At 38.9% G+C, this 26688-nt stretch overlaps 1 protein-coding gene across 1 annotated transcript in view; it reads left to right on the plus strand.

The window, feature by feature from the left end:
• Window positions 1-26688, plus strand: part of LOC135078933 (protein gustavus) — a 54354-nt gene that overhangs the window by 15559 nt on the left and 12107 nt on the right. Inside the window, exon 2 of the mRNA XM_063973533.1 lies at window positions 25093-25282. Within this exon, the coding sequence (XP_063829603.1) occupies window positions 25093-25282 (190 nt within the window). The remainder of the gene's footprint in view (window positions 1-25092; window positions 25283-26688) is intronic.

The following is a 26688-nucleotide window of genomic DNA, read 5'->3' on the forward strand; positions in this document are numbered from 1 at the left end:
TTTCGATAGAAATAAATCGAGTCCCAAAGTTGGATATTTGTTACAATGCGATCAGCTGTAGCTGTTGTCCCAGTAGAATGGCTTGCGCTTATCCGTCTTCCCCCGTTGATTAATCGCCCGCTTCTAGGGGATCCCGCCTATCGGTCCTGCAGCTCACTCACCCTTGAATAAGCTTGAGATAACTTGCCAGTATGCAGCTGTTTTCTACTTGCAAAATAAAATAAAACATACCGTAATCTTAAATGTAAACAACATTCTACAAGTCACAGGTCGATAATTTGTTCAGTAAATTAAAAACAAAACAATTCTGTCGTATTCAAAAGACTTCATTTTAAGAACTCTCGTACTAATCTCTTGGCAGAAAAGGCAGCAGTGTTGATTAAAGTGGATCGTATTTAATTAAACAATATTTAATATGAAACGGAGATCAAAACCCTTACTTGGCCCTTAGGGAGGCGAGATATCGAATTGCCAAATATCTCGACGGAGTCCCCCCGAGGTCGCCGGGAACCGGGATAAACTGCTAGTAAGGTTTTTGCGCAAACGATATACAAGCAAGACCTTTTGGGAGTAATCTCTCGGAATGAAACTTATTCGGCTACTGTTTTTATCATTTGCTACGTTTTGTACCAAACCAGATTTCTCGCCTGATACGTAATTGCATTGGTAACTCTGGTCGAAAGAAGAAAATTGAGCTTGACCAAAGAAAATAATTTGTATCAGATTTGATATCGAGTAAATTAAGAAGATAATAACGAGATATTATAAAACTGCAACTGCATTCAGTACATACGTAACATCCACTGATAATATTCGCAGTACTCAGAAAAGATAAGGGACTGCCATGGGAGAAGATAATATAATTACTGGTATCGTATGGACCACGACAGCACACCAAGGCATAATACATATTTTGTAGTTGTAAGTGAAATGTATACTTTGATATAGTCAACATCTACTAAGTTCTAACGTAATGTAATTCCGTAAACTGCTATTTAAAACACAAAAGTTCTTCCCTCTTTATCCGATTGTGTGCTCTACATGTTCTTATTACTGTTTACTAATTTCAATAACCAACAATATTATACCTATCTTTCGTAACCACTCACTCGTAATGAAGATTAACTAAGTTGTCGTAGTGTGTGATATAACGTTGCTTCCCTGTTATATTGATAGACTTTCACCGGCTTGCTGGCATGGTGTTTGTTAACAATAACCAGTTAATCTTGAGATATACTGCGGTTCCAATATTCCTGGTTACATATACTTGATTATGCGTGTGTGATGCAGACGAAACTTGATTAACACGGGACACTAGGCGTTTCCAATATTGCCAGGGGCGGATTGTCGATAGGCCATTAATTTTGACGCGCTTTATTTTAAATTTTAAAGTGGAAAATATTTCATGGGAAGTGTTGCGACGTATACGTCCAGTTAATTGGTGTCACGACAATGACCGTGTCTATTAGCCTATGAGCGGTAATAAAGAGCGGACATTGCTGCGTTATGCCAATAACTACCACACATACATGGCATGGTAGCTAATCGAGTGAACTGTAACATCCCTCTAGCTAGTGAAACTGTAGATACTGAATAGGGCACGTATACTGACCTGGTTCATGTAAGAATCATGTATTAATGTAAAAGCTTATTGCCTGAAAAACTTTTACAACATTTATTCAATTAAAACTTAAATTAACTTTAAAACAAATAACATAAATGCCTTAGGAATTTTAGGAATCAATAATTTATTTGTTACATAATAGTTTATTATAACTAAAAGACCCAGAATGTAAGGATTATCTTTCTCCGAAACGATTCAGGTCATTTCAAACTTTGAATATTCTAACCAAACTGGAATCCGGTACAAGGTTTTACCATCTAGAATTCTAGATCTGCACTCAAATTCGTCTTAAAACTAGTTTCAAGGCTATGATCGCTCTACATTTTAGAATTCAGACAATCACAAACTTGATACAAGTTCCGACTTGGAATCAGGATTTAAGTGTATTTTTAAATTAAATGCTGTAGCTTAAAAGAACGTTACTGATGATATCGATCTCGTATCGTAATTGATCTTGTTGCCAATCTCCAAGCACGTTGAAGGATTAGTGACCACGGATGACGTCCTACGTGTGATATTCAGTTTTAATGCTGCCAATGGCCGTCAACCGTACACTTGACTGTAACCTTGCCCGTCGCCGCAAACGTTACCGGCTATTGCTTACCGAATCATCACGTTAGGCCAACCGCGAGGCCACAGACGGGTTTGGCACCTGATTGTTTATTCCCAAGCTCACTCAACGTTTCGCAACTGTTGACTGTTGATCCCGTACTTTTCAAGTTCATGTATTGTGTGCACAAACTCCGGAACAAAATTACGAGATCCAAGTTCACGTTATGTCATAACAGCGTAATACGCAAGCATAATTTTATAATTAAGCAAATAGATACAGTCAGCCTTACATTTATGTTTATATTTTGCAACTTTGACCTTTATTTTGAGCGGATTAGGTTCAGCATTAATTTGCATCTGACTGTAAATAGTCTTGTGGTAACGTGACAATTTCATAGTGTGGTGCCTAGCGTACTGTACATTGTACAAGGTGTGGTCCAAACTTTATTGCCTTAGGTTGTATCTCTAGGTCATTTTTTCCCTAAATTAGTAGGAAACCTTTATACGCCTTCCGCGTATAGACGGCCTACTAGAAGGACTATTTGATCTTTAAATATGAATATTTTTTAGCTAACATCTCAAATCTCAATTAACTATGACTTATTCAATAAATAATGTGTAGTTATTGAATAATTTAAGCTATTAAATTACCTACTTTTTATACTAAGGAAATTATCATTCGCTATTGGTTGAACCTGAAGCAATAACACCAAGTCATACCAAAGAATATATCTTGTAGGTAGATTATTAAGTGCGCAGGTGGCCGGACGTTAATATTTCCTTGTACCTGCCTCTAATATTTCATTTACTAAATATAAACGCAATGGGAAAAGGTTAATAAAATCCTAACCAGAATGTATTGCGGAAAACTGCGCGAGGAAAGTGTTCGTACGCACCTATTTATCTCTTGTATGCTTTTACGAATTTATGTATGTACCTATAGCCACAGTAATATTATGTTGTTCCAGTTTCTTAGCTCAACTCAAGGTATTTTTGCGCTTTATATTTATCTCACCTTTTTTCTTATTTCAGGTAATAACAGCTATTCAACCGATGGAATATGTTCACATTAATTGTAAGTTACAATATTTTCTATATTTTACGAGTTTACTACTAACTAATTACTGCCAAAATTTTTGGATTGAGTCTGAATTTTTGCAATTAAAATTTTCCACGACTCGTTTTTTTTCCAAAAATAAAATACATACAAACCTGTCAAGTCGACCTTTGCCAAAATGATTACGCCACAACTTTCAAAGTTATAACTTGTGTTGTGTCGAGGCTGCATCACAAGGTTCCTTCGAACATTAAAATATTTTTATAGTCCTCGCAAAACCGTCGGCGCTTTAGCAAAGTTTGGGATTAAAAAGCCCATTTACATCCAAAATTGAACGTTTCATAGACACGCGCTATTTCCCAAATTTTGTTCGAAATGAGTTTGGTTTCAACAGTTTGATTGGATCTCGATTGAGTCTAAGCGGATATGGCGCGCGCCTAAGGGCATTGTTCGATGATATGTGTTCTGATGCTCCCGAAGCCGATTAGTTCGAGCCGCCCATCGCCATCAGCATCAGCCGATCGATATCTAGGCTGCATTACTCGTACTAAGACCCTTCGATAAATAAATATTACAACAGTTATTACAGTTATCACCAAATCTAAACTTGATCGTAACCAAGTGACTGTAACACCGATACCTGTCACAGCACCGCTGAATAACGGCCTAACTTAGTATCGGCATCACAAATGCATGGAAAAAGTTGTACGCGTAGCGGTGCATCTTCGCTGCAAATCTCGCTGCGCCATCATTTGACACACATTCCGATACCAAGCTATGTTATTTATGTGCTTCTTGGTATAAATCATTCTCATCGAAACACCCTGTGCAAGCATTCGAGAACCCAGTTATTTATCCGGCTGCGAGGACCAAATAGGAAGTAATCAAAATTCAGATTCCAAATAGAACTTTTAAGTTTAATAGAATGACGGTAAAACCCGGAATTTATGACGTTAAACGACGACTTCGTTTAATAAATTACTTTTTAAGAAGCCATTGGATAGCGAAAAGTCCATTCCATTCCAAGAAGACGAAAATACCGTGTTGCTATTACGTGTATTAATGTCTATTACGATGTCATTTGTGTCGTCTTAATTCCTTTTTAAGTTTTCCACTTTTACCAATTTTGTGGCTTTTTTTTAAATCCTTCAGCAATGAAATAATTCAGATTTGTGTTAATAAATTTTCTTATTGATTCAATGTTCCTTCGAATCGCCGATAGCTGAATAATTATACGACGCAACGATTCGTCATTGATTCGCTTAAAATAGCATGCCAAAATCAACATCATTCTTGTGTTGATTTTAGTACTATATTCCCGTAACACAACCAGTTTTCAAGGAAATAGTGAGCAACACACTTATCGATACGACAAAATATCTAACGGAGCGAGTTGCGTGGGGGAAATGGACCGAGAGCCTGTTCACGCTCAGCGCCATAATAGATCGTCATCCGTCCCAGTTGGTTTCGGCGCGCTGCACCGACCACGTGTATACGACATTTGGCGTTGCAACCGCGCGACAATACACTGTACCTTGTGTGTGACAAGTGAAACAATTCAGTTTGTGACAATGACAGTGCCCGCTATAATAGGAACTATGTGTCTTAGCCAGGATAACTGTGATTGAGGTATGTCCGCTCTGTTATCAGCAACGCTGTGTTTTTGTTTACACGTTTCTAAAGTGTTGTCAAACAACCAACTTCTAAGTGCTCTTAAGTGTTATAATAATTACTTAATGATATTGTACTATGGTTAAGAATTTAATTATTGATAACTTGGACAATTAGTGGGCGTCATAATAATTACCACGTGACACATTTATAGGACTGACTACTGGCTTTGATTTTTTTGTATCAAAGACTGTATTGAGATATTATTTCCAATTTCAACAGTATAATAATCCTACATAGGGTTTATTCGTTAAAATTATGATGAAACTTCTTTAGTTCCGAAATTGGCTTGAATAAAACCTTCTAAACTACCGTTACATCTAAACTCGTGGAACTTTTTGAGATCTAAACAAGTGATTAAATTAACATTGTAATAGCTCTGCTAGATTAACCTTTTATTGATATCGTGGCAATGATGTGGCCTTAGTGCTCGTGTGTCTCGACCGCAGAATAATAAAACCCGCTATACATTTAGATAGCTGGATATCGAGTTACCCAGATGCATTTGTGATCATAATACTGAACAGAACCTATATTCGTCTGGCGATGCCCCGTATAGCTTAAGTGGCATTGGTCATGCAGGTCTGTTCCAAATATGAATCGAGATTTGGGTCGCCCGAATATAGCAGAACAATGTCCAGTAAAAGCGAATGCTAATAGATGTCTTATCTGAGTAATTAATATCCTAATTAAGTGTGCTATCGTTGTGGTTGTGGGTAGACATCTCCAAATTAGTTATTATGTTTTATGATTTTGCATTTTCGACATCTTTTATGTGTTATTCGTCTTTGAAAATGTTACAATTTATCATTTGTCTTCTTGCAAGAATGGTATGTAAAAGGTGAATTCAAATTGCCGCCATTTATTGAGTAACCAAATAATCTACAAAACCATTTGATTCTTTTCTTTTTTTTTCTCTCTCATTTGACTTGAGATTCTGAGGAGAATAAGAGGCAGTTGAACTCGAGATTAACGAATTCCTGTAACAAATTAAAACCCTATTCTTAGTGCTTACGAAAAAATATATTTTAAACGAGATCCTCTACATTCTCTGAGAAATCCGAAGTCCCCAAACTAATTCCTGAATAATTGATGTGCAGTTAACAAAGACATCCTATTCCTATTAAGCCCGGTACAATTACACAGTATAATTTACAAGAACTAGATCGTCTGACACGTCGTTATCTCTGACCCTTGGCTATAACTTTAGCTAACAACAGTCTGGCGATATAACCCTTCCAGAAATACGCAAGCGTGTTATCAGCGCGGACGTGTGTCGTGCGTGACCCGGCTTGGGGTCGCATGACGTTTGTGCGATTTTGTGTATCGCAAAAAGATCGTACTGTAGTCGCACACTTTTTAAAGATTCGTAATAAGTAAAAAAAAAAAAAATGCCCTTTCTTTTCTTATCTTCGAAACCACTAAACGTAAAGTTTAAAAAAGGCACTCAATTTAAAATTATTGTGAAAATTAAGTTTATGATAAAAGTCACACCTAATCATAATATCATAAGAATTCTCTATTATAATATTTTATAAATTACTTTATTACAACTTTATTTTATTTAACTATAAAATGTTAATTAAACTACTTATTTGATGCAATTAAATTCTACGAAAGAAACCCTACGTATGCGAGCGACTATAACTCAAACTAAGGCGTTTTTTAATTAACTGAAGTATTACAAATAAAATGCAAATACAAGAATTTTATTCATAAGCATACTTGCATAGTACAAACACAAGAATTCACAGTTTGTATTCATGACCGTCTTATTACTTGGGCTTGGGTAAAACGAAATAAATATGAATTGTAATGAAATAAAAAACACCTTAATGGAGGTGTTTTCTTATCAGGCATGCACTCGTAGTTGCGTGCGCGCGCGCGTGTGCTCAGTACGCGACCTGTAAATGTATTTTATTGTGGACTTAAAATTTGCCTTTCAATACGTGGCACATGCTGCGATCCGCGACGTAAACATAGTTACTGAAAGTGGAAAGCCTTGGTATTATCGAGTAGGGAGCACGGGTATATGCTTATTTAGCAGCACCGACGGCCGTTCTACGTGATTGCGCAAATATTTAAGCTGTTGCCGATTCGTTTTCATGCATGATTCGCATGTTGACTTCGCATCGATAACGGGACACACATGACCTAAAAAAGGTAATTTGTCTTCATTGAGGTGTGTGTTACTGAGCCGGTGTCAACACGATGTGATGTTCCCCACCTGTAATGAGGCCACGTAGAGCTTTGCCAAGGAACAATACTGGGGGTATGTGCTCGCAACGTAGAGAATTTGCGCTACCTTTAAGAATTTTCAGGTTTCGTATGCTTTTGTGTATTTCCTTTCGAATACAAACGCTTGAGATTTTGTGTTGCTTAGGTTTTTACATGGAAATGTACTTTGCGTAATATTCTGCATTGTCGCATCGTGAAGCGAAACAGCGTTTGTATTTCACTCAATTAATGTTTTTCCTTCAAATAATTAAAGTTATACATTTTTGTACTAATAAATCTGTAACACATAATGCTTAGCAACGAAATGAATTGTTAATTATGCATGACACGCACGTTGTGTAAGAGTATTCGTGTAGAGCCCTAAGTCTGGCCACGTTGCCTATACTCGGATTAACTTCGCCAGACCCGGCTCATTATGCATTGTTAATTTTCCACGGTTTTAAGTCGTAAACCATCAAGCCTTTAATGTTTTGCTTTTGGAGCTCATGCGAACGTTAAAACAATTGTTATACCTCTTTTGCAAATTGTGTGTTGAAACCGTGTTAGAAGAAAGACTATGTACGACTCATAGTCTGTGTTCTGGTATGGCTGATTAGGGTCAATCCCAACTTCCCAACTAATATTATAAATGCGAAAGTAACTCTGTCTGTCTGTCTGTCTGTTACGCTTTCCCGCTTAAACCTCGCAACCGATTTTTGATGAAATTTGGCATAGAGATAGTTTGAGTCCCGGGAAAGAGCATAGGATAGTTTTTATCCCGGTTTTTGAAACAGGGACGCGCGCGATAAAGTTTTTCTGTGACAGACAAAATTCCACGCGGGCGAAGCCGCGGGCGGAAAGCTAGTAAATAATAAATCAATGACAATTATGAATATTGGTTATAGTGGTTTTTCCTTGTTAAAATGTGCTATAATCATGTTGACTAACCTTTAAATAATTTGCCTAATTTAACATGGTCGTTAAATTACTGACAGCCACTTAATAAATATTACTTTAAATCCTTTGAAAGGAATCGAACTTTGGCACGAAGTACCTACGATTCTAATAAAAAAAAGTTTATTTTTACACTAACATAAAAGGCTCTGCATAAGTATTTATTGTACGCTATTTTATTATTTATTGACTTTGTTTATCTTTAATTATATTAATTGCAATGCCCTACGGTGTCTTATTTCCGGAAGCGTAGGTGTTCATTAATCCAATTACCTTTTACTATTAGAGCAATAAATTAATCACAAAAAATGGCCTCCAAATATTATAAATTTTCCATGATGTGTGACTAGCCCTCACGAATTTGATGTTGACCCCACTGCAAAAGTGGTTCGTATTGACAAGAACATTCGCGTCCGTAAATATGGAAATAACACAAAAAACCTGTATAAATAGGCAATTTTTATGAGAGTGGGTATTATTTTCTCTACGAAAAGAACATTTTCTATTGTAGCAATGAACTTGTTTTTTGTTAAAATTAAAGTATAGACACAGTATATTATATGAGCTAAAGCAGTACGGAAACTTAGCCCTTTCGGCGAGTTAAATACCTACACTTCAACTGAGTGTTAGGGTTGGCACTCTTAATCTTTATAAAATTAATAAGGTTCTTACTTACTTATTTATTAAAACGTTTACTTACGTTTTTTAATTATCAATTAGTACCTAAGTGAATAAATTAATTGACTAAGTAGTTAACAAAAATACAACGTTAATTAGGTTCTATAATGATCGAATAAATTGATTAAGTACTATTAGAGGCCGGTAGAAGATCTTCTACCGGCCGGTATTTTATTAATATGAGAATAGATCTATTCTCATATTAATAAAATACCGGATACTTACTTTCACATACCTATTGCCTCATTTTAAATACAGTTCAACACTTAGTACAAAAGCGTGCGGAGCAAATTACTTTATCAAATAGAACACATAAATTGTTAAAAAGCGTAATTACGTAATTTAAAAAGAACTATTACAAAATCAGATGTAAGCACTTTATTTAAAAAGTAATATTTAATCATTTTTACAATTCAGAATTATTACGAAGTTTAAAAAATGAAAGTTCTGGTTTTGAAGATGCCGAGTTCAAGCAGCCGTATACTACGCAATACACTCGTGGCATGTTTTTAAAAATACAGCGGACAGCACATGCAATAAAATTATTATTAAAAACACAACGCGCGCGACACTCGCGACGGATGGACTGCGAGGTTCGCTTAGAGCTCGTGTAAAGCGTGCGTCTGTGTGCGTGAGTCTGATTTCGAGCGTTTGTATGAAGCTTCCGTACTGTTTGATTTATCTACTGTGGTATAGACGTCTCGAAGTTATTTATTAAAGCTATAATTTTATTTGTATTTATCAAAATTAAATGTTAATTCAATACTTTCAAGGATTTCAGATATTCGTTTTCCCACTGGCACTGCACGTATCTTTCTACAGATATTAAGTATTCAGTAGCACCCCTTCTCCAATAGTTTGTATTATAAATGTAGTTTCGTGCCTGACAATAGATCGTTATGTTGTGCAGTTAAAACTGCTCTCATCTGCATCAGCACTGTATTTTCTTACCTTTTCTTTTTTAACAGTTTGCATTGTCAAACTGCAAACGCTGTTATTCTGGTAAAAACTCAATAAAAATAGATTGGACTTCGCGCGCCGCGTCAATTGTTCAAACAAGGATTGTCTCTCTAACGAAGCCCAGCTTTACACAAATCCTTTATACTGGGCATTAAAATGTGTTTCAATTCTCAACTTTTGTTCAACCGTGATTTTTCTGCTCTTCGATGTGAAGTTTGTTTGCCATAGGCACTGATGGTTACTACAAACTGCTGACGTAATAGTTCCGATCTTGATTTAATTACACCCCGCTTTGCTGTAAAACTATCACGTAATTTCATGAATGAATGACTGGAAAACATTACCAGTTTTATGAATTAGGGTAAGTATGTATTAATTTCTAATACAATGAGGATCTTCTGGAGATTGTAATTAACCCCATAAAATAAGCAAGTAATCTTTTACTCGTGGGATTATAAAAGAGTTCGTTTTTAAATTTACTATCTTTTATTATAAGTATTACCGTTGTGAAAGGATTCTGCTCTGAACCAAGAATAATCCATAATAGAGAGGATATTTTCAAAAGAGATTTTCCATTGAACGTTTAGCTGAAGCAACAGTCGTGTAGAGCAGAACACCGACCTAATTAAATTGTTGCTAGTTTCAAGACAGCAGCGTTTTCGCTTCACCGACCGGACTTAGTAGTTTGGTTCCCAGTTGTTACGCCGAGCGGGTACTACAAGACTTGCTCTCACTGTATACAAATTAATTCGATAAGAACAATTGCAACAACAATTATTTCGGCCAACCTTTGTTACCCACAAGTTGCGGAAGAAATGTTTCATGCTCAACACTGTAAGATTTAAAAAAAATACTAAATGTGGGAACAAATATCAGCCTCATAGTGCCAAGCTTTATTTATCGACTCTACAAAAATATTCGTAACCAGACGAAGAAACAAAGATGTTTTGATTGAAAAACACTAACGGACAAAAGTCAATTTTACTCATAAACATTGCAAATGATAATGATAAGGCAAAGAAGGTCATAATTTATTTAAGATTTCCCAATGTTTGCTGTCTTGTTTGGTTTTCGTCAACTGGGTGTTTTTGCTAGGTCACCGTGACCTTAGAGTTGCGTAAGACGCATCGGTTCCTCTTCCTAGTTGCTCTTTGTTTACACTGGCCACCGATTTCCGCCGATACGAATTCCGATGTTTTATTATGATTTTACCAAAAATATGTCATTTTGCATTTTAATTTTTAAATGTAATTCATCGGAATTGGAAAACGCTTGTAGTTTCAAGATTTTTCTTAATGATAACTCTATACTTCTCAGTAGGGAATCCCAAAATATTTTGATTTTCGCCGATTCCCAAATAGAAGTGTGTTTTTTGCGATAAAGACTCCATTAATTTTTAAACTTAAAAATAACGTTTTTACCAGCTTGCACCCTACACATAATTTGAAAGGCTATCATATTCATACATAAAGCGAAAACGCCGACGAATCGTGTTATGCTTTTTTCAGCACAAATTCAGTAACGCTCGCTACGAGCTTTCATTTTGGTGAAAAGCGCAATTTTCTCCATTCACTATAGCCGCCTAGTGGAACCGTTATCATCCCACCCACCGCGTGGCTCCTATTTCCTAATGGCGGTTTCGCGTGCATTACTTTTTTATTGCCTACCTAGTGTTCTGACTAATGCCTAGATGCTTATGCCTGCATTTAACAAAGGCTGTTTAAGTGTTCACTGAAACGATAGCGTGGAAAAAAGCTGACTGGGAACGAGCTGGGATTCGCACAAAGGGTTCTATTTTTTTGTTCTACCTTATAATACTTAATTTTACAAAATTGTGTCGAAAAACACCTTTTTCCTGTATGGTTCTTTCTTATCCAAAATTAAAGGGAAACTTTCATTTCGGTTACTAACTTAGTCAATCAGTAACTGACAATTTCAAAAGTGCACTCAGTAGGTCAAAAGCACAATGACTCCGTCAAACACCTATAAATTAGCTCTCTGCAGCTCTGTAATATAAACTAATTATTTTATTACATAGTGCTAATCATAATACGTAATTAACACTAAGTAAGTAATTCTATGAAACAACTAATTTTCTAATGACTTGTGATTGAAATGACGGCCATATAAATGTTCGTCTTGTTAACGACTCTTCGTTTATTTACTCATTATATCATTCAACTTCGAATTTATACTTACTTATACAGGGTGTAAGAGATAGATTGGCAAAAGACATAACGTCTAATAATTCCAGATTTTTCACTAAAAGCATGTTGAATATTGTATGTAATGTATGTTTATGTCCACCCTGTCTCTTACACCCTGTAATTATAGCGTTGTAGCAACTGCTATGATACATAATTATTATATGTTCTACACTAGGTTTTGATACTTACTTACTTATAAGTAAAACCAATAATTATGATCTTAAAAATGGTATTTTCTTTGTATAAATATGCCAATTTCTTTGACTTTAGTGAAAAGAATGAGATCCAAATAAGTTTTTCGTAGAAATCTCTATACTACGAATTACGACTCTCAGAAAAAGATTTTCCAAAAAATGATCATTACAATACAGATATTTTTCAGTGGCAGTTACCTACACAATCAAGATGACGCAAAACAAATAAATTTCTTATTATCAAGTTACGATTTATCCCAGCAACTTCCGCGCTCTATCTATTCAATCGGTTTCCTCGTCCATCATCGCGCAACACTTCTAGGTTGGTTATTTTTATTTCCTCCATAACGGTATCAAAACGTTGTGTTCGTTATTTTGCGAGTGCATTTTCAATATCCATAAATATCGTATTCATGATAGGGTATCGATTCTGTCGGTCGCGCTATCTTCGTCTGAAAATATCGGTCGGCACTAGCGCTGGGTGGCGCTTTATCTCCGTTCCCACAGCGTCATCGTCTGCGATTGCAACTTGTGTTACAAATTTCAAAGCGAATCTTGATTTCCTGTCTTATGCGGTACATAACAGGTTTACTTTTTGACTACGGTTAGCTTTGATGGTATGCTCTACCTTCGTGCTTTGCAATCAATAAAACGTACACCTACTAATAGGTCAGGCAAACAGAGCCATGTTTACTCATCATCATTATAATTTCCAAGTGAATTAATAAACAAAATTGTTTATGGAATAATACTTCAAATAAAACAACTTAGAAATAATGTACATTACGTCGCAAGATAACGCTCCTGTAGTAATGAACATCTTGGAAGATTACCCTGTTTAAAATGCAAAATCGTCTAGTACGCCCGCCCGCTCAGTTTCTGACTTTCGGACAATAAACTAAATTACACCGAGAACAACGGGGCGAACGGGCAACAATGATATTTCGGTAGCTGGGAAAAAAACAAGAGGGTCGTTTCGGGACCCGTCGGGAATTCTCTCCGGGCGCTTTGTGAGGAAAAGAGGCTAAGTAGACAGCGCAGGAAGAGCTCAGGATACTACTATTTCATGCTATTTACATCGCCACGCCATTGTGGACGTCCGCTTCTAGATGCGTTTTACTCGCTTTGGAATTTTAGAACAATTCTCGGAGTTGACTTTCGTCGTTACACGTTTAAAAGCAATGCTCTTGGTGGCCTAATGAATTAATTTATGATAACCATAAATAAATATTTAATTTACTATGTTTGTTTTAGATTATGGTGATAAGAATGTTAAACATACATGCATCATTAATATGCAATGATACAGTGGTGATAATAGATAATAATTGCATAACAATTAGGTCAAGTTGTCGAGTGTGAAGTCAAGATACTCGTAAGGCGGACAGGTGAAAGAACTTTGTGACGTCATCCATTTGCAGGTGTGGTCTTTGAATTTAGCTTCAACAAACTGACGCAGGTAGTCACCCTTAATCTACACAAAAAGGAAGGTTCCAATATTTATCTTATTGTAATTTTAAGTGTACCTTGCATACTTTCTTTCCCTATTCGAATACTACTTAATATTATAATCGATAGAGCTCATAAATGAATCATTTCATTAGTAACCTCATTTAAAATTCTGTTAAAAAAGGTGTTAAGTTGAACGTCATTAATAAATGATACTCTATCTAGAACGTCGTCGTTAAAACAAATGAAACTTACTAGGTAACTGTTACTTTGTTAAATGAAAACAAACCTGTATTTGCGTAGTCTTCAAATTATTATTTCTTACAAGTTAGCTTTCATTGTGTTATTTAGATTAAGAAACACCTCTTCTATCTTTATCTATCTGTTATGTTACCTACTACCTGCTTGAATAGAACAATATGAGCGGAAACGAATTTGTATCCAATAAGAAGTATTTTCACAAAGAATAATTCGAAGATACAACATCAGTTCGCTTAATTGTTCAACCACGAGTACTGGTGAAAGTTGGCCGAGCCTTCGGAAATGAGTCATATTTGAACAAACAATATTCACATTATGTAAATTAGGACATGCGCCTGTAACTACGATTTTCTCCGATACCAAAATTTTAAGTATTCTAATTAATAATTATTATTATTACTCCTTCAATTACAAATATTTAGCTATTAAATATTTGTGGTGAATAGATACCGCTTACGTCGATTTATCATTTTGAAAATCCTTTTCCCTACATCCTAGAGAGAGAGCATCCTAGAGCACGCTGCAAGCATAAATTTGAGTTAGTACTTCTTTTGTCATTCGCAAATCCATTTGTATTTTTTCGTTTCGTCCTCCGGGATTTTACTGGAATGCTCTTACTCGATGGAAACAATACAACTAGCATCCTATAAGAAAGACGACACGCAAAGCCCCACGAGGTCCATTAGTTGGGCACTGTCGGCGAGGACCGGATCCCTTCGTGGTGGGGGTGGCTGCGGGATTGTTTTGACGGGCCCGAGGGCCGCGGGCTGGTGGCGGCCCGCGGAGAGCGCCCCCCCGGTACCTGCGCGTGCGCCGATGCGCACCTCCGCTTCGCCGCGCCGCGGAAACGGCAGGTATCGCGCGCTCCGCCCGACCACAGCTCAGTGCGCGCGCTCTCTCGCCGCCAGTGGTAGTGTACGTAGTGCGCGAACGCTCGCGCGCGATCCGCGAGCATGGTGGTGGCTAGCTGGTGAAGTGCTTATATCAGTGCACCGGTTGACATACGACATGTCCTGTGACAGGAGAACGAGGGCCGCGCGATTGCTCGATCTGCGGTGAGTTCGCAACGCAGCACCATGCTTCCTGTCACGACCGACCGATCCTTTGTTGAATCCTCGCGTGGAGTGATGTGCCGTCTCTTTTTAACGCGATAACCTGTTGAGCCGACAGAATGGTGTTCGTGTTTAATATTTATTCTAATTTGTTTTGTGGTGAAATTGTGAATGTTCCAAAATTTACCCAAGTCGACACAAACCATTTGTTATTAGTGTTCAGAGTGGCATTTCCAATTATTAAAACTGAAGATTTATTTGTGTTCACTAATAGGTAAAACGCTAACATTTCAAGTACAAAGTCATTAAAGTTGTGACCTTGACAGACTAAGTTACGAAACCAGCGACCAACCCGAGCACACGTAATCTCAACGAAATTGGCGGTCACGATTTTCTCTTCAAGCCTTCAAGAGGCTCTAAACCTTCAGAATTCGTTATCAGATCCCATTAAACCTTAAATAAGTGTACAAAATCTTGGTGAACTGTTTCGCCACTGAAGCAAGAGCACATAAGCGAGTTACAACAATGGCATCATTAGCGACAAGTCGTTATTCTGCGTTGCACCATCGATGCTATAAACGGTCAGCAGTGCACTTATGCGACGCCGATTGCAAGATCGACTTCTTTCTGGTGGAATGCAGACTGTAAAACACGAGAGCGGGTCGGCTCGCCAGGCGCAGAATCGCAGATGTGGGGCGCAGGCACTCTCCCCGCCTCGCCTCCCGGCCTTGAAAGGCTCTTGACCAAGCCAGCGCCGTCGATGTCGTATTTATTGCAACCTCCACGATCCGTACCGACGAGGTTATTGACGCCTTACTGCCTACCCCCTCTCAGCATCTTTTCATGGGAATACTAATAAAAACAAACGAGACACCGCTAATGCTCGCCTTCTCCTTGAAGCAATTGTTCTCACGTCGATCTCGTTATAATGAATAACTACAATAGTTATTACGTCATTGCTAAGCGAGTTTCCGCCTTCAAAGTTTGGTAGTTAACGATGTGAGTCACGCAACTAACACGCTTCATAATAAATCTATACTCTGCAGTACAAAAGTCTTAAGTGTATGAACCTTGGTGGTGCACTGTCCGTCTTTTGAGCTTCATACTTGACTGTTCTACAGCTGAAGTCACGCGCACGTACATAGTAGACAGGCGCAAATACAATCTATAAATACACTCGTCAGGCGAGCACCTACACAGGATCGATGCCCAGCCGGTCCTAGGTGAAGGACGATTGTTCAGTTCTTCGCCCCTACAGACACAGCAGCATCTCATGACAAAGGTTAAAAACCAGTAAGATCTTTATTGGAATTCATTCCGAACGATGAACGCAAACTATTTTCTCTTCAAATCTCACAATACTTTTGCTGAAATGATTATTATTTTTGTCGTTGCTAAACTGAATTTGTACATACTTGCTTCAACTGTACCTATAGTTTATTAGATTGTTGTTGTACGTCTGTTTTGTCTTGGAATTTAAACAGTCAATGAACAACTATCAAAGAAAGCAGATTCTGAGTAAATTCATAATTCAGCTGACGCGCCCAAATTAATTTAAGTAATTTCTCAAAAGTGTAAATACACCACGCTTTCATCTTTCTCCCGGTCCGTATACGTATTTATACGTCGAGTTGAATCAGCTGTCTTTGTGCCATATGGCGTCGAGATCCTCACTTCATAAAGCGAATGAGGCCGCATATGTTACCGCCGCTTTCACTCCCTTTATCACAATCGGTGTTTCGGAACAATGTTTACATGCGTAATCGCAATATTCGGCAAAAACTGCGTTCTTTTTAACGAAATGCCAACTTCAAATACAAAGTTTGTGCTTCGGCGAATAATATTTAACCTCATGGGAGGCACGCGTGCTTTAGAGACATAAATCCTTTTCCTTGATAGCACTGCCATTACTGCACATGTAAAATCGTTTATTTCGTATCTGCCTTAATATAACTTTCCAGACGTTCTGTCATTTAAGGGATAATATGCTTTATGTAGCGAAAGTCATTGAACCATTGAAAACAAAAACTCATCAGTAGAATGAGATAGTAACAATATAAACGTTTAGTTAATTAGAGTGTAGAATAAAGAGCGACGCATGCAGCAACACGCGTGCTCGGTTGAAAGCAAGGGTAGTTTTTGCCGACAGCAGCTGGTAACCCCACGAGTGACTCACGTCCTGTGCTGTCTGTGCCCCACTGTAGGGCGGGGTGCGTGTCATTGACCCCACTCACAGCCCCGTTCTGACACATACATACGCCACACAATCCATTGCCCTTTGTACTCTCTATTATTTATAGCATTTTTGCTCATACAATACATCCCTAGCCCTGCGCTTTTTTCGTCTCCACGCTTCTGAATTATCAATTTTGCATGGACAAGTGAGATTTTTAACCTAAATCGTAGAAAAAACTTAATGTGCATGTGCAATTTGCATGATTCATATTGGATCTATGAGTACGAGCAATTTTTTGTAGCATTGTTGTGCCTGTAACTTAAATGATAACCCTTTGTCATAAAAACTTAAACAGTCCATTGAAAAAACACTATTTTGTGTCTATTCATCATAGTGAAGTTGGGTTTTTTAAGATTCTTCTGATATTTACCGGTTTTATATTTTTTCTAAAATTTACCGTCGTTTCCAGATTCTATGAATCATTTGGAATTATAAATATGGGTTTCCTTTTAAGCTGTTTTTACTATTCGTATAATAACTAAACGATTCTGATTCTGGGAATGACATTGAAGCTATGGTCGATAGCCTTAAGGCGTTTGATCCAACTACAACTGCGGTTAATACCGGTTTCCACCAAGCCGAGACGCATCGCATTGTTGATCCTTCCACAGAAAAACAAATGAAACAATCTCTTTTTTATTATCTCGCTCGCTCGTCAGCGCTGTTGCGTTGCGGGCTTATACCGGCTATCTTCAGACCGTGTTTCGTTTTATGAACATTGACTCTGTATCTACCTGTATAAAAACTAAACTGAACTATTGTTGCAAAGTAGTAGTAAGACGATTTCAAGACCATGCAATTCCATTGACATCGGTGCTCACGGAAGCGTCTAAACCTCGTCATCACCGTGGTCACGCGTCGGCGACGCGATTTGCTTAGCAAATAGCACTGCTTCCTGTCAACCCTGTGAAGCAGATTTCAGATTTGAATTTATACTATTCTTTACTGGAGTTCAAATAAACCAAAATCCACGTTAAGACAAGTTTCATAAACCCAAGAATTTAGGTAGAGTAGTGCTCTACCTAATCTCACTAGGAAAATATCAGTGGTTGTAAATTTTTTCGCAATTCATATTACCCATTCAAAATTCCGATTTCATACTGGATTCTTATAATGTTTCGTGGTCTTTACGATATTGTGTTGCTTGACTCTACTACAATCTACATTCTACATCAACAAAAGCTGTGGAGGTCATTTAATTAACATTCAAGTGTCCAACTATGTACACCATTTTTGAGAAATCCTTCGTAATTTAACATTTCTTCACAAACATTATGTAAATATGGTTCTAATTCGCTAATTTGTATGCGAGAACACTAAAATTTTCGGGCCTCTAAAACACTTGTTAGTATCAAAGTTGACTCTACTTTCCCTGATGTTGGCGCGATGTAGTCGCACATTACGGCGAGCTGACGGCCGAGCCAAGAGTGCATGAATAATGCAGATCGTCGGCACCCTTCGCTGCCAAGGCCTGAGAAGGAGGCAGGAATGCCAATGTTCCTACCACGACTAATATACTAGCTATCTGATCATCCAACACGAAGATGTAGGTATATCTCCAACACGAAGTTTGTACATAGTTCTCTGTAATTGTAAATCGCTGTCACAAACATAAGACAGACAAAATTGCTTTAGTCGTAAGCGTAACTTTGAAGAAAATCCCTAAAAGAAAATGGAGAAAATTACATTTTATTACCGTCCAACAAAACTGTCCTAAAGCTGATGCTGACGGGAAACCCGATTGAAAATTGGTGTTTGTGCGGGGCCACATACAAGAAAAGAGCTTGTAACCTCCCAGAGAGTAATAATGTAGCTCCAGTTCAAAGAACGCCGCCTGTTTGCTCACACTGCTCGGGAAGCTTTCCACGGGAGTTTTATGTATGTGCCAAAACGTTTCTAAACTTTTAGTCGGAAGTACAAAAGTCTTTAGACGTGGGAATTGTGAGAAAGAATCTTTGCTCGAATGTTTACGACGCGGCAAGTAGAATGGCGTTAGTTGGATAAATTGTTGCTAGTTCCATATGCAATTTAGTATTAATGTACACTTGGGTATGGTCCAAGTATGAGATATTTTAACGATCGTATCGTGTGATGTATTGGTTTATTTTCCAAACTTGAATAAATTTTAACTGTTTTAACGCAATATTAAGTTACATACCTCATTAGATATACATTAGAGACGTTCCGGAGGAAGATATTGCTAAGTTTCTCATTCAGCTCGTAGACGCGGGCTCATTCAGCGGCGCTAAAGGCATTTAAAGGTGGCGGAGGGTGTGCTTATCTGACGGGAGGCGAGGGAGGCTTTGTTCTCGCGCCGGACGGCCTCTCCAACCACTTAGAAGATTGCTCCGCTTTGTCTTCGCCTTATACTTCTTTGTAACGGGAATCCCGTCTTCAATTTGGGTTTTGCATTTACACTAGTAAAGTACCCGAGTTTTGAGCACGATTAAAATTAAACCTGTCTACAAATTACGCCAACGTGACTTCAAATGCATTACCCTTCAAATAATGTAAATCCTTTGCGCATCTAATCATTATAAGCCTTATAACAGCGTAGATCAGCAGCATAGGTAATTCAAGTGACACGTTTAAGGCCTACTCAACTCCTGCCACGAAGGCCGTGTGCAAATTGTTTTTGCCTTCATTATGTTGCTATAATCTATTGTTATCAGTGTTGAAACATTCAATGACCCAGTTTCTCCTTCGTCTTGAATCTTACTTCCTAGGTAGACTATCCTCCTTGCTTTGTGTCTTGGAGGATGACTCCCAGAGAGCTTTTGATTAAAAGCTTCCGTTGGAATGTTACGGGATGTTTTTCGAAATCTTGTGCCTTATGGCTGCGGCGGCTTAGCGGCAGCAGATCTATCTAGGCCCAGCTCAGGCGTGGCGGCGAAAGCAGAGCTCCCTTGACACGCTACGGCGCGCGCGCATTGCAGTCAAGGCCCTCGGCTACCGGTGCATGCTCGACCCGACCACGCTATGCACCGCGCTAATGAACAAACAATATCAATTGATACATAAACATTACCCATTACACATTACTCACCGATCTAATCTGCTCCACTAATCTTCCCGCCTGAACACTGGAATGACGAGAGCCGTAAATGTTACGCACCAGTAATGTATATTCTGCGCATTTTGTTTACGTCACTTTTTATTAGTAATGCGTACATGTGCTGGTGCTGGGTTTTCCAATGATTAATATAGCTTTGCCCCTTTAATATAATGGCCTGAATATTTAATTCGAATTATTATTCACTGTATCTATTCATAGTTCGTACTTCGTACTCTACAATTCATAGAAGCTACCATGCTAAGGAAATGTAAAGTCAGATGTGCGAATGTACACGTATCCGGAATTCCGCATGTCCCGCTTACAGAAGTATTCCAGGTATTTCCAGCCAGGCCTATTAGAAACTTGCAGTAATTTTAATCACCATATTTATGTAAGTATTCAGTGAGCGAAATTATTTTTTAAAATAGCCCCGAAAGCCTATGATGCCTTTTTGGTAAAATCGTAGTTCAACCAGTATCAGATTCAACTTTCCTAAGCCAAACCTATCATGAAATTTAAAATTATTTTTTTTAAATCGAATAACATTCCGAAATTATCTGTCGATATTTAAGCAGGCTGTGGGCATGTTGACGGCCGTGGCACAATAGCTTCGTTAAATAATGCTGAAGTCAACACATCCTTGACATGACGAATGCAGCGAGCAGCATGCGCCGCGTCACACCGCGGCTTGTTATGTAACCGTCACCCACCAGTATCATTATTCAACGCCTCTTTAATCATTCAATGCATCCTCTTTTATCTCCCATTCATTTTGTTTATATAAACAAACAATAACTGCAATAGCATCAAGAATATTCAATCAAAAATTAGTGCCTTTTAACTCTACATTCATGTAAGACCTAAGGACGGCAATTTTGCAAATTTGCGAGAAATGTCGTGAGTGTAGTGACGTCAATTGTTTTGATTTATGCTAAAACAATACCCAACCATAACCTTGTTCAGTAGGTACTTGTAACTAACTAAAAACGTCAATTCGAATAAATATTTTTAACGTTTCTGTATTTTTAGACGTCAACTTCGAATATGTTAGATTGTACGTTTACCGTTTTATCTACATTTGTATAGGAAAAATCGTTTCTCGGTACGCATGCGAACTTCAAGTTAGCAACGTTCGGGGCCAGGGAAACTGTTAAGTGGGTTTTTCCTTGACACGAGTTGCAACACGGCAAGACGCAAGGTTGTAACGACACGCCCTGGCGATTATTTAATTGTTATTTAAAACCAGAGACAGTACATCACCGCGGTGTCGAGGCTGCCCGGATAAACCGATTTCAGTTTCACGCAATCCTTTTTACTTCCGAAATTGGATTAATTTGCTCAACTACCATGTGTTTAGGACACGCGTTGCTCTGTGTTGGATTTTTCACCTTCTTCAAAAAAGGGAATGTGAAGAGTAAAAAAAACACAAATTTCCCATCATAATGAATATCACGATATCACAAGATAAGTCTTACGACTGCAAAACATCCGTTAATTACTGAAGAATCTTGTTAATGAATAAACAATTCTCAGACGACTAGTATTTAACTTTAGCCTCGTCCCTGTTTCTGTACATTTAGGTTCAGTTACAGCATGTAAAATTGAATGCCAGTAATCGTACATTTGCTTGTACATCTTATCACATATCTAAACTTTGAATTACGAGCCCTACAAACGGATAAATATTTGACATACGATAACCAAACCTTACCCTCGAGTCGTATCTGTTCGCGAATGAGTTTTCCAACTTGAACTATCAATTTTAACCAAGTTTGGAATCGAGCACGATAAAGGATTTAGCGAGTTAGCGGCATCGAAACGTATTAGAATGGTGGATGTTGGCGAATTGTTCAACTTGCTACTAACACCCAGCCCAAACTGTTAAGCGTCTCGTGGAAACGGCATTTAAATACATTAAGTTATTTAAGCATCCTTATATGGCACGGTCGTCGTTTCTTTCGCAAGATGACCCTTACCATTAATGCAGAAAGTGGCAGCTCGCTTTCTGCTCGCAAGCTGGGAGATTTTAAAATTGCGCTTCGGCTCGTCACATTAACTTAATACGATACCGACGTGCACAATTATCTCGCTATTTATTTTCACAACAATTCTCATTTGCTAAATCCCTGTCATTTCTCCAATTAAGCACTGTTTGACATTGTAGCGTTTTAAATTCGTTTAAATAATAAATGTACGTGCTGTGATCCAATTAACAATTAATCCACCCTCCACAGGCTCGTTCAGTATTCAATTCAGTTTCAGCAGAACGTTTCAATTTCGCTCGTAGATTTCGTTTTTGTTTGTTTACCGAATTAAACGTTGCCAATCAGTATTTTGTTTAATTACTAGCTACCTTGGCCTCATAGAGTTGGTGTCTGAAAAATAAAGCAAAAAATATAAGTATCAATGTAAACACGATTGTCGAGATAATATTTAAATTCGAAAACAGCTCTACCAACTCAATATTAATTTCGGGGCAATATTGCGCGTAATCGAAGCGAATTGAGGCGATATTGCCAATTCGATCACAAGTCGTTGACTCTCATGACATGGGTAGTATCGCGCGCCGTACGCCCAGGGATATAATATTTACAATGGTGACGTCCAGCCAGCGCACGTCACTCGACTAGTTCATTGTTCGGGCGCGTTGGCTGGCGCAAGCTAATGTTGTCGGCCTAGCAACGTTCGCCTGTTCCATTCACCTCTCACCGAGCGTGAACGGCGCTGAACAACCGCACCCGAGCTTTACATTTAAGTACTCATTGCTTTAAAAAAGAACCCACTCTATTTCTACATTTGCCGACGTTGGTAAAACACGCCGCAACGTTTTCCCACGACGCGATGCGATGAGGCAATATCAATAGTATCGTGTATCCTGGCATTTCAGACGCGAGTTGCAGCACTTGCGATTTGATTATTGAAATTCTTGTTACAGTGTTTTTTACAGAGAAACATCACGTCACTTATTGCAACATTTTAAATCGAACTCAAATGTAAATCACTAAGAGCATGCCCGCAAAAAATAGGTCAGGATTAGTTTAAAATTGTCGGTTAGCATCCACGTGGATCGGTTCCAGAGCCGGCATGTCATGACGTCACGCTGTCGACGGCCACACGTGTCCTATCTGTTTGTTTACTATCTGGCCACGCCACGTGATTCTTGTATACCCCAGATTATATCCCACTATCGATTAAATTCTGTTTGTGACCCAAAATCTGCAATTGCGTATTTATTTTTTACGCAAAAAGTTAAATGATAAAACAATGTTGTATTATTCACGAGTGAAATAAATCAAAGCGGTTTTGAATGTTTAAAATGACGTGTCTTCCGCTGTCTGAAAGGATCAATGAACTCCTCGAGCTATTTGCAGTCACATTCTTTTGTGGCCGTGATACCTAAATTCATTGCTTTTGCCGGTTTCATAATTGAACTGCGTACATACAGACGTTAGTGGCTTTGTAAACATATTTATAAAACCACGCTATTAAAACACGAACATGTTTCACAATAATTATGGCAAACCTGCTCAAGTTCACCGTTTATCAAGTGTGTCAAGCCAGTCGCCGTTCTAGGAACGCAGCGTTTAACAATGATGTTGGTGTTCGTGGTGTAGCGACGCGACGGGAGGGGACACATTCACTGCCTTTCACTTCCCGCTTTTGTCATGGAGTCGCTCTAGGCAACGGAAAGGCAGACGGCCTTGTAGCTTGCGTGCCTTCTAGGCGTCCCTTCTCATCATGCTCTCAGTCTATGTGGCCGGGTCTAAAACCTCACTGCGTCGGTGACATCATCCCCAATTTGCGAATGCTACGTCCTGCGCTCTCCGTACACGTCCATTTTAATGATGTATGGCCACACCGATATTATTTGGTAGTCTATACCGACAAAGAGCCAGCAAACACGCCGTCCATAATCAAAGATTTGCTGTGCAATTACATGACATCATGGTCAAGGATAAAAATAAATAGCATTTAAAGCATCGGTCATAGAACATTCGGACATATGTCGGTGGAGCGAGGCTCCAGGGCCGACTTAACCTTGGCTGTTGATCGGTGACTTTCACGGTTAGACGGCCGCCAGTTACATAAGATGCGCGGCTACTCCGCGACGCCCCGGCATCTGCTATGACGACATGCGTGCCACTCACTAACGTCCAAACCGGTTCCTCCGATGTCCACAATAGAATTAAGTAATAATTGCAAATTAAATACGTAATTGACTATCGCGAATTCATAACTCCCCTCGCGGCCTTAGAATTCTTATCTAAGTTATCATACAATTTTACGACTGTAATTACGAGACTGTGGCGCGGGTGGAAATGGAAATTCGCTACTTTAGACTTCTTATTTTCTGAGGTCGACCGTTCATTCTGTTCCTGTTTTTTGTGACTTCTTAAAGGTCAAAGTTGTTAAAAGTATTACGCGCTCTTTGATCGGCATCATTTATGAGAGAAATCTGCACTGACAAAATTTAACGCTCTCCTTTAACTGGTTTTGGATGTCGAATGCATTAATGCGACCTCTTTGAAGATGGATGGGGTAATGAACATCACGTGATATCTGATCATATCCTTCTATATTAATTAATAAAACGTGCACCTTTGTCACAAAAATTTTGGATTACCTGATAAGAGTTGATAGAGTAGGTACCCTCAGATATTACACTGTGCTGTTGAGCAAGCTTGTCAGAGACGGCTATGTTGGATTTTTGGATTTACCTTTCGTACGCCTAAGCACTAAGCACTGATCAAGACGAGAGACACAATGACTTGCGCATTGTTGTCAAGAATCTTGGTATAGGACTGGTTAGGGAACATTGATCAATTATCAACTCCTCAAACGTTGACATCCTCGATGAAGGGTATCCATCAAGTTTATGGACAATCAAACGTTTATGCTATAACGTTTAATTTAATTGTTTCCAGGTACAAGAGCGGGGTGCGCTCAGTGAGGGGCGGGGGCGGCGGCGGCGGCGGCGGCGCAGAGGAGGCGCGGCGCAGCGGCCTCAAGGCGCTGCCGAAGCGCGCCCGCACTCGCTGTAGGGGCATGAACATGGGTCAAAAGCTGTCCGGCGGAGTCAAGTCGGTGTCGCGCGAGTGCACGGCGCCATTCAAGGTACAACTAAACCAGTTTCACACAACTCCAGCCAAAATAAAGGCGGTGGCGATCACTGCGCGTGCAAAAGTTGTTCGCACTGCCTCTTTCGCGTTCCAGAAGTTATAAAAAATTCGCCATTTTAAAATCAGAAACGTCAAAATAACCAGCGCGATCTGATCGCCATCGGGCCGCGTGCAGACGCTGTATAGGAGGCCGTGGTCAATGACAGAACTAGCTGTAGGGGCATGAACATGGGTCAAAAGCTGTGCGGAGTCAAGTCGGTGTCGCGCGAGTGCACGGCGCCATTCAAGGTACAACTAAACCAGTTTCACACACTCCAGCCCAGATACCGAAATAAAGACTCGGCCATACCAACGCGTTCGCACTGCGTCCGCGATAAATGCGCGTGCAATTTTTTTCGAAAAATTCGCCATTTTAATATCAGAAACGTCAAAATGACCAGCGCGATCTGATCGCCATCGTGCCGCCTGCAGACGCTGCAGCCAAGGACAGGTCACATCAATGTGAACACGTTGCTACGAATGCATACGTGTACGACGTCTGATCGCTACCGTGCACGACATCGCACGCCATTGGTTTGGCCAAAGCTTAACTCAGACTCCGAACACTTTTGCCAAATTAACATAACTCATGAATTGGTAATTTGGGAGATGGGAGATTCAACTCATCCGTTATCTGATTCTGTGACATTAAAAAACAGTTAACAGCTGCATGACGATTTCTAAAATGAACCCTTGAGACCTTTGGCGCACAGGTTATTGGCGAGGCCAACACAACTCTACCATGTGTGTTTTCAATTAAGAAACTGTCTTTTTGGTTTTTATATTTCGAGGAACGTAGAATTCACTTCCACGAAAATATGTCTTTCTTTTTCTATATTTTGATCCTTGTCCAATATTTATGGTTCATGTTCATTTTAGTCTCCAGGTAACAACTTTTTCTGTCGTATCGGCTGTAAATTCGTGATTATTATTACTGTTAACATAACTATAAAGTACATAATGTGCATCTTTCTTTTCGGATGGACTCTCTTCTTTAGAGTAATTATTCTGACAGTTGACACTTCTACCAATAGCGTTGGGGCCCACGTCACTCGTGAACTGTGTGGATCTAGAAATCAGCTTATCTCAACGCTGATTTTTGATTTCGAACTATTGAATATTAGTGTCCACCCACAAGGTCCGACGACATCATTAAGGTAGCAAGAAGCCGCTGGACGCAGGCCGCTACCAGCTGGACAACATGGAAAGCATTGGGGGAGGCATATGTTCAGCAGTGGACGTCCTATATGGCTGAGATGATGATAATGATGAATATTAGTATCAACTACCCATTTGCTTTGTTTTCTTATACAATTTTGAACTAATAATAATAGCCTTTATTCAAACATACAAAAAGTTTAC

Source organism: Ostrinia nubilalis, chromosome 15 (assembly GCF_963855985.1).
Source record: "Ostrinia nubilalis chromosome 15, ilOstNubi1.1, whole genome shotgun sequence".
In the NCBI taxonomy this organism is placed as follows: domain Eukaryota; kingdom Metazoa; phylum Arthropoda; class Insecta; order Lepidoptera; family Crambidae; genus Ostrinia; species Ostrinia nubilalis.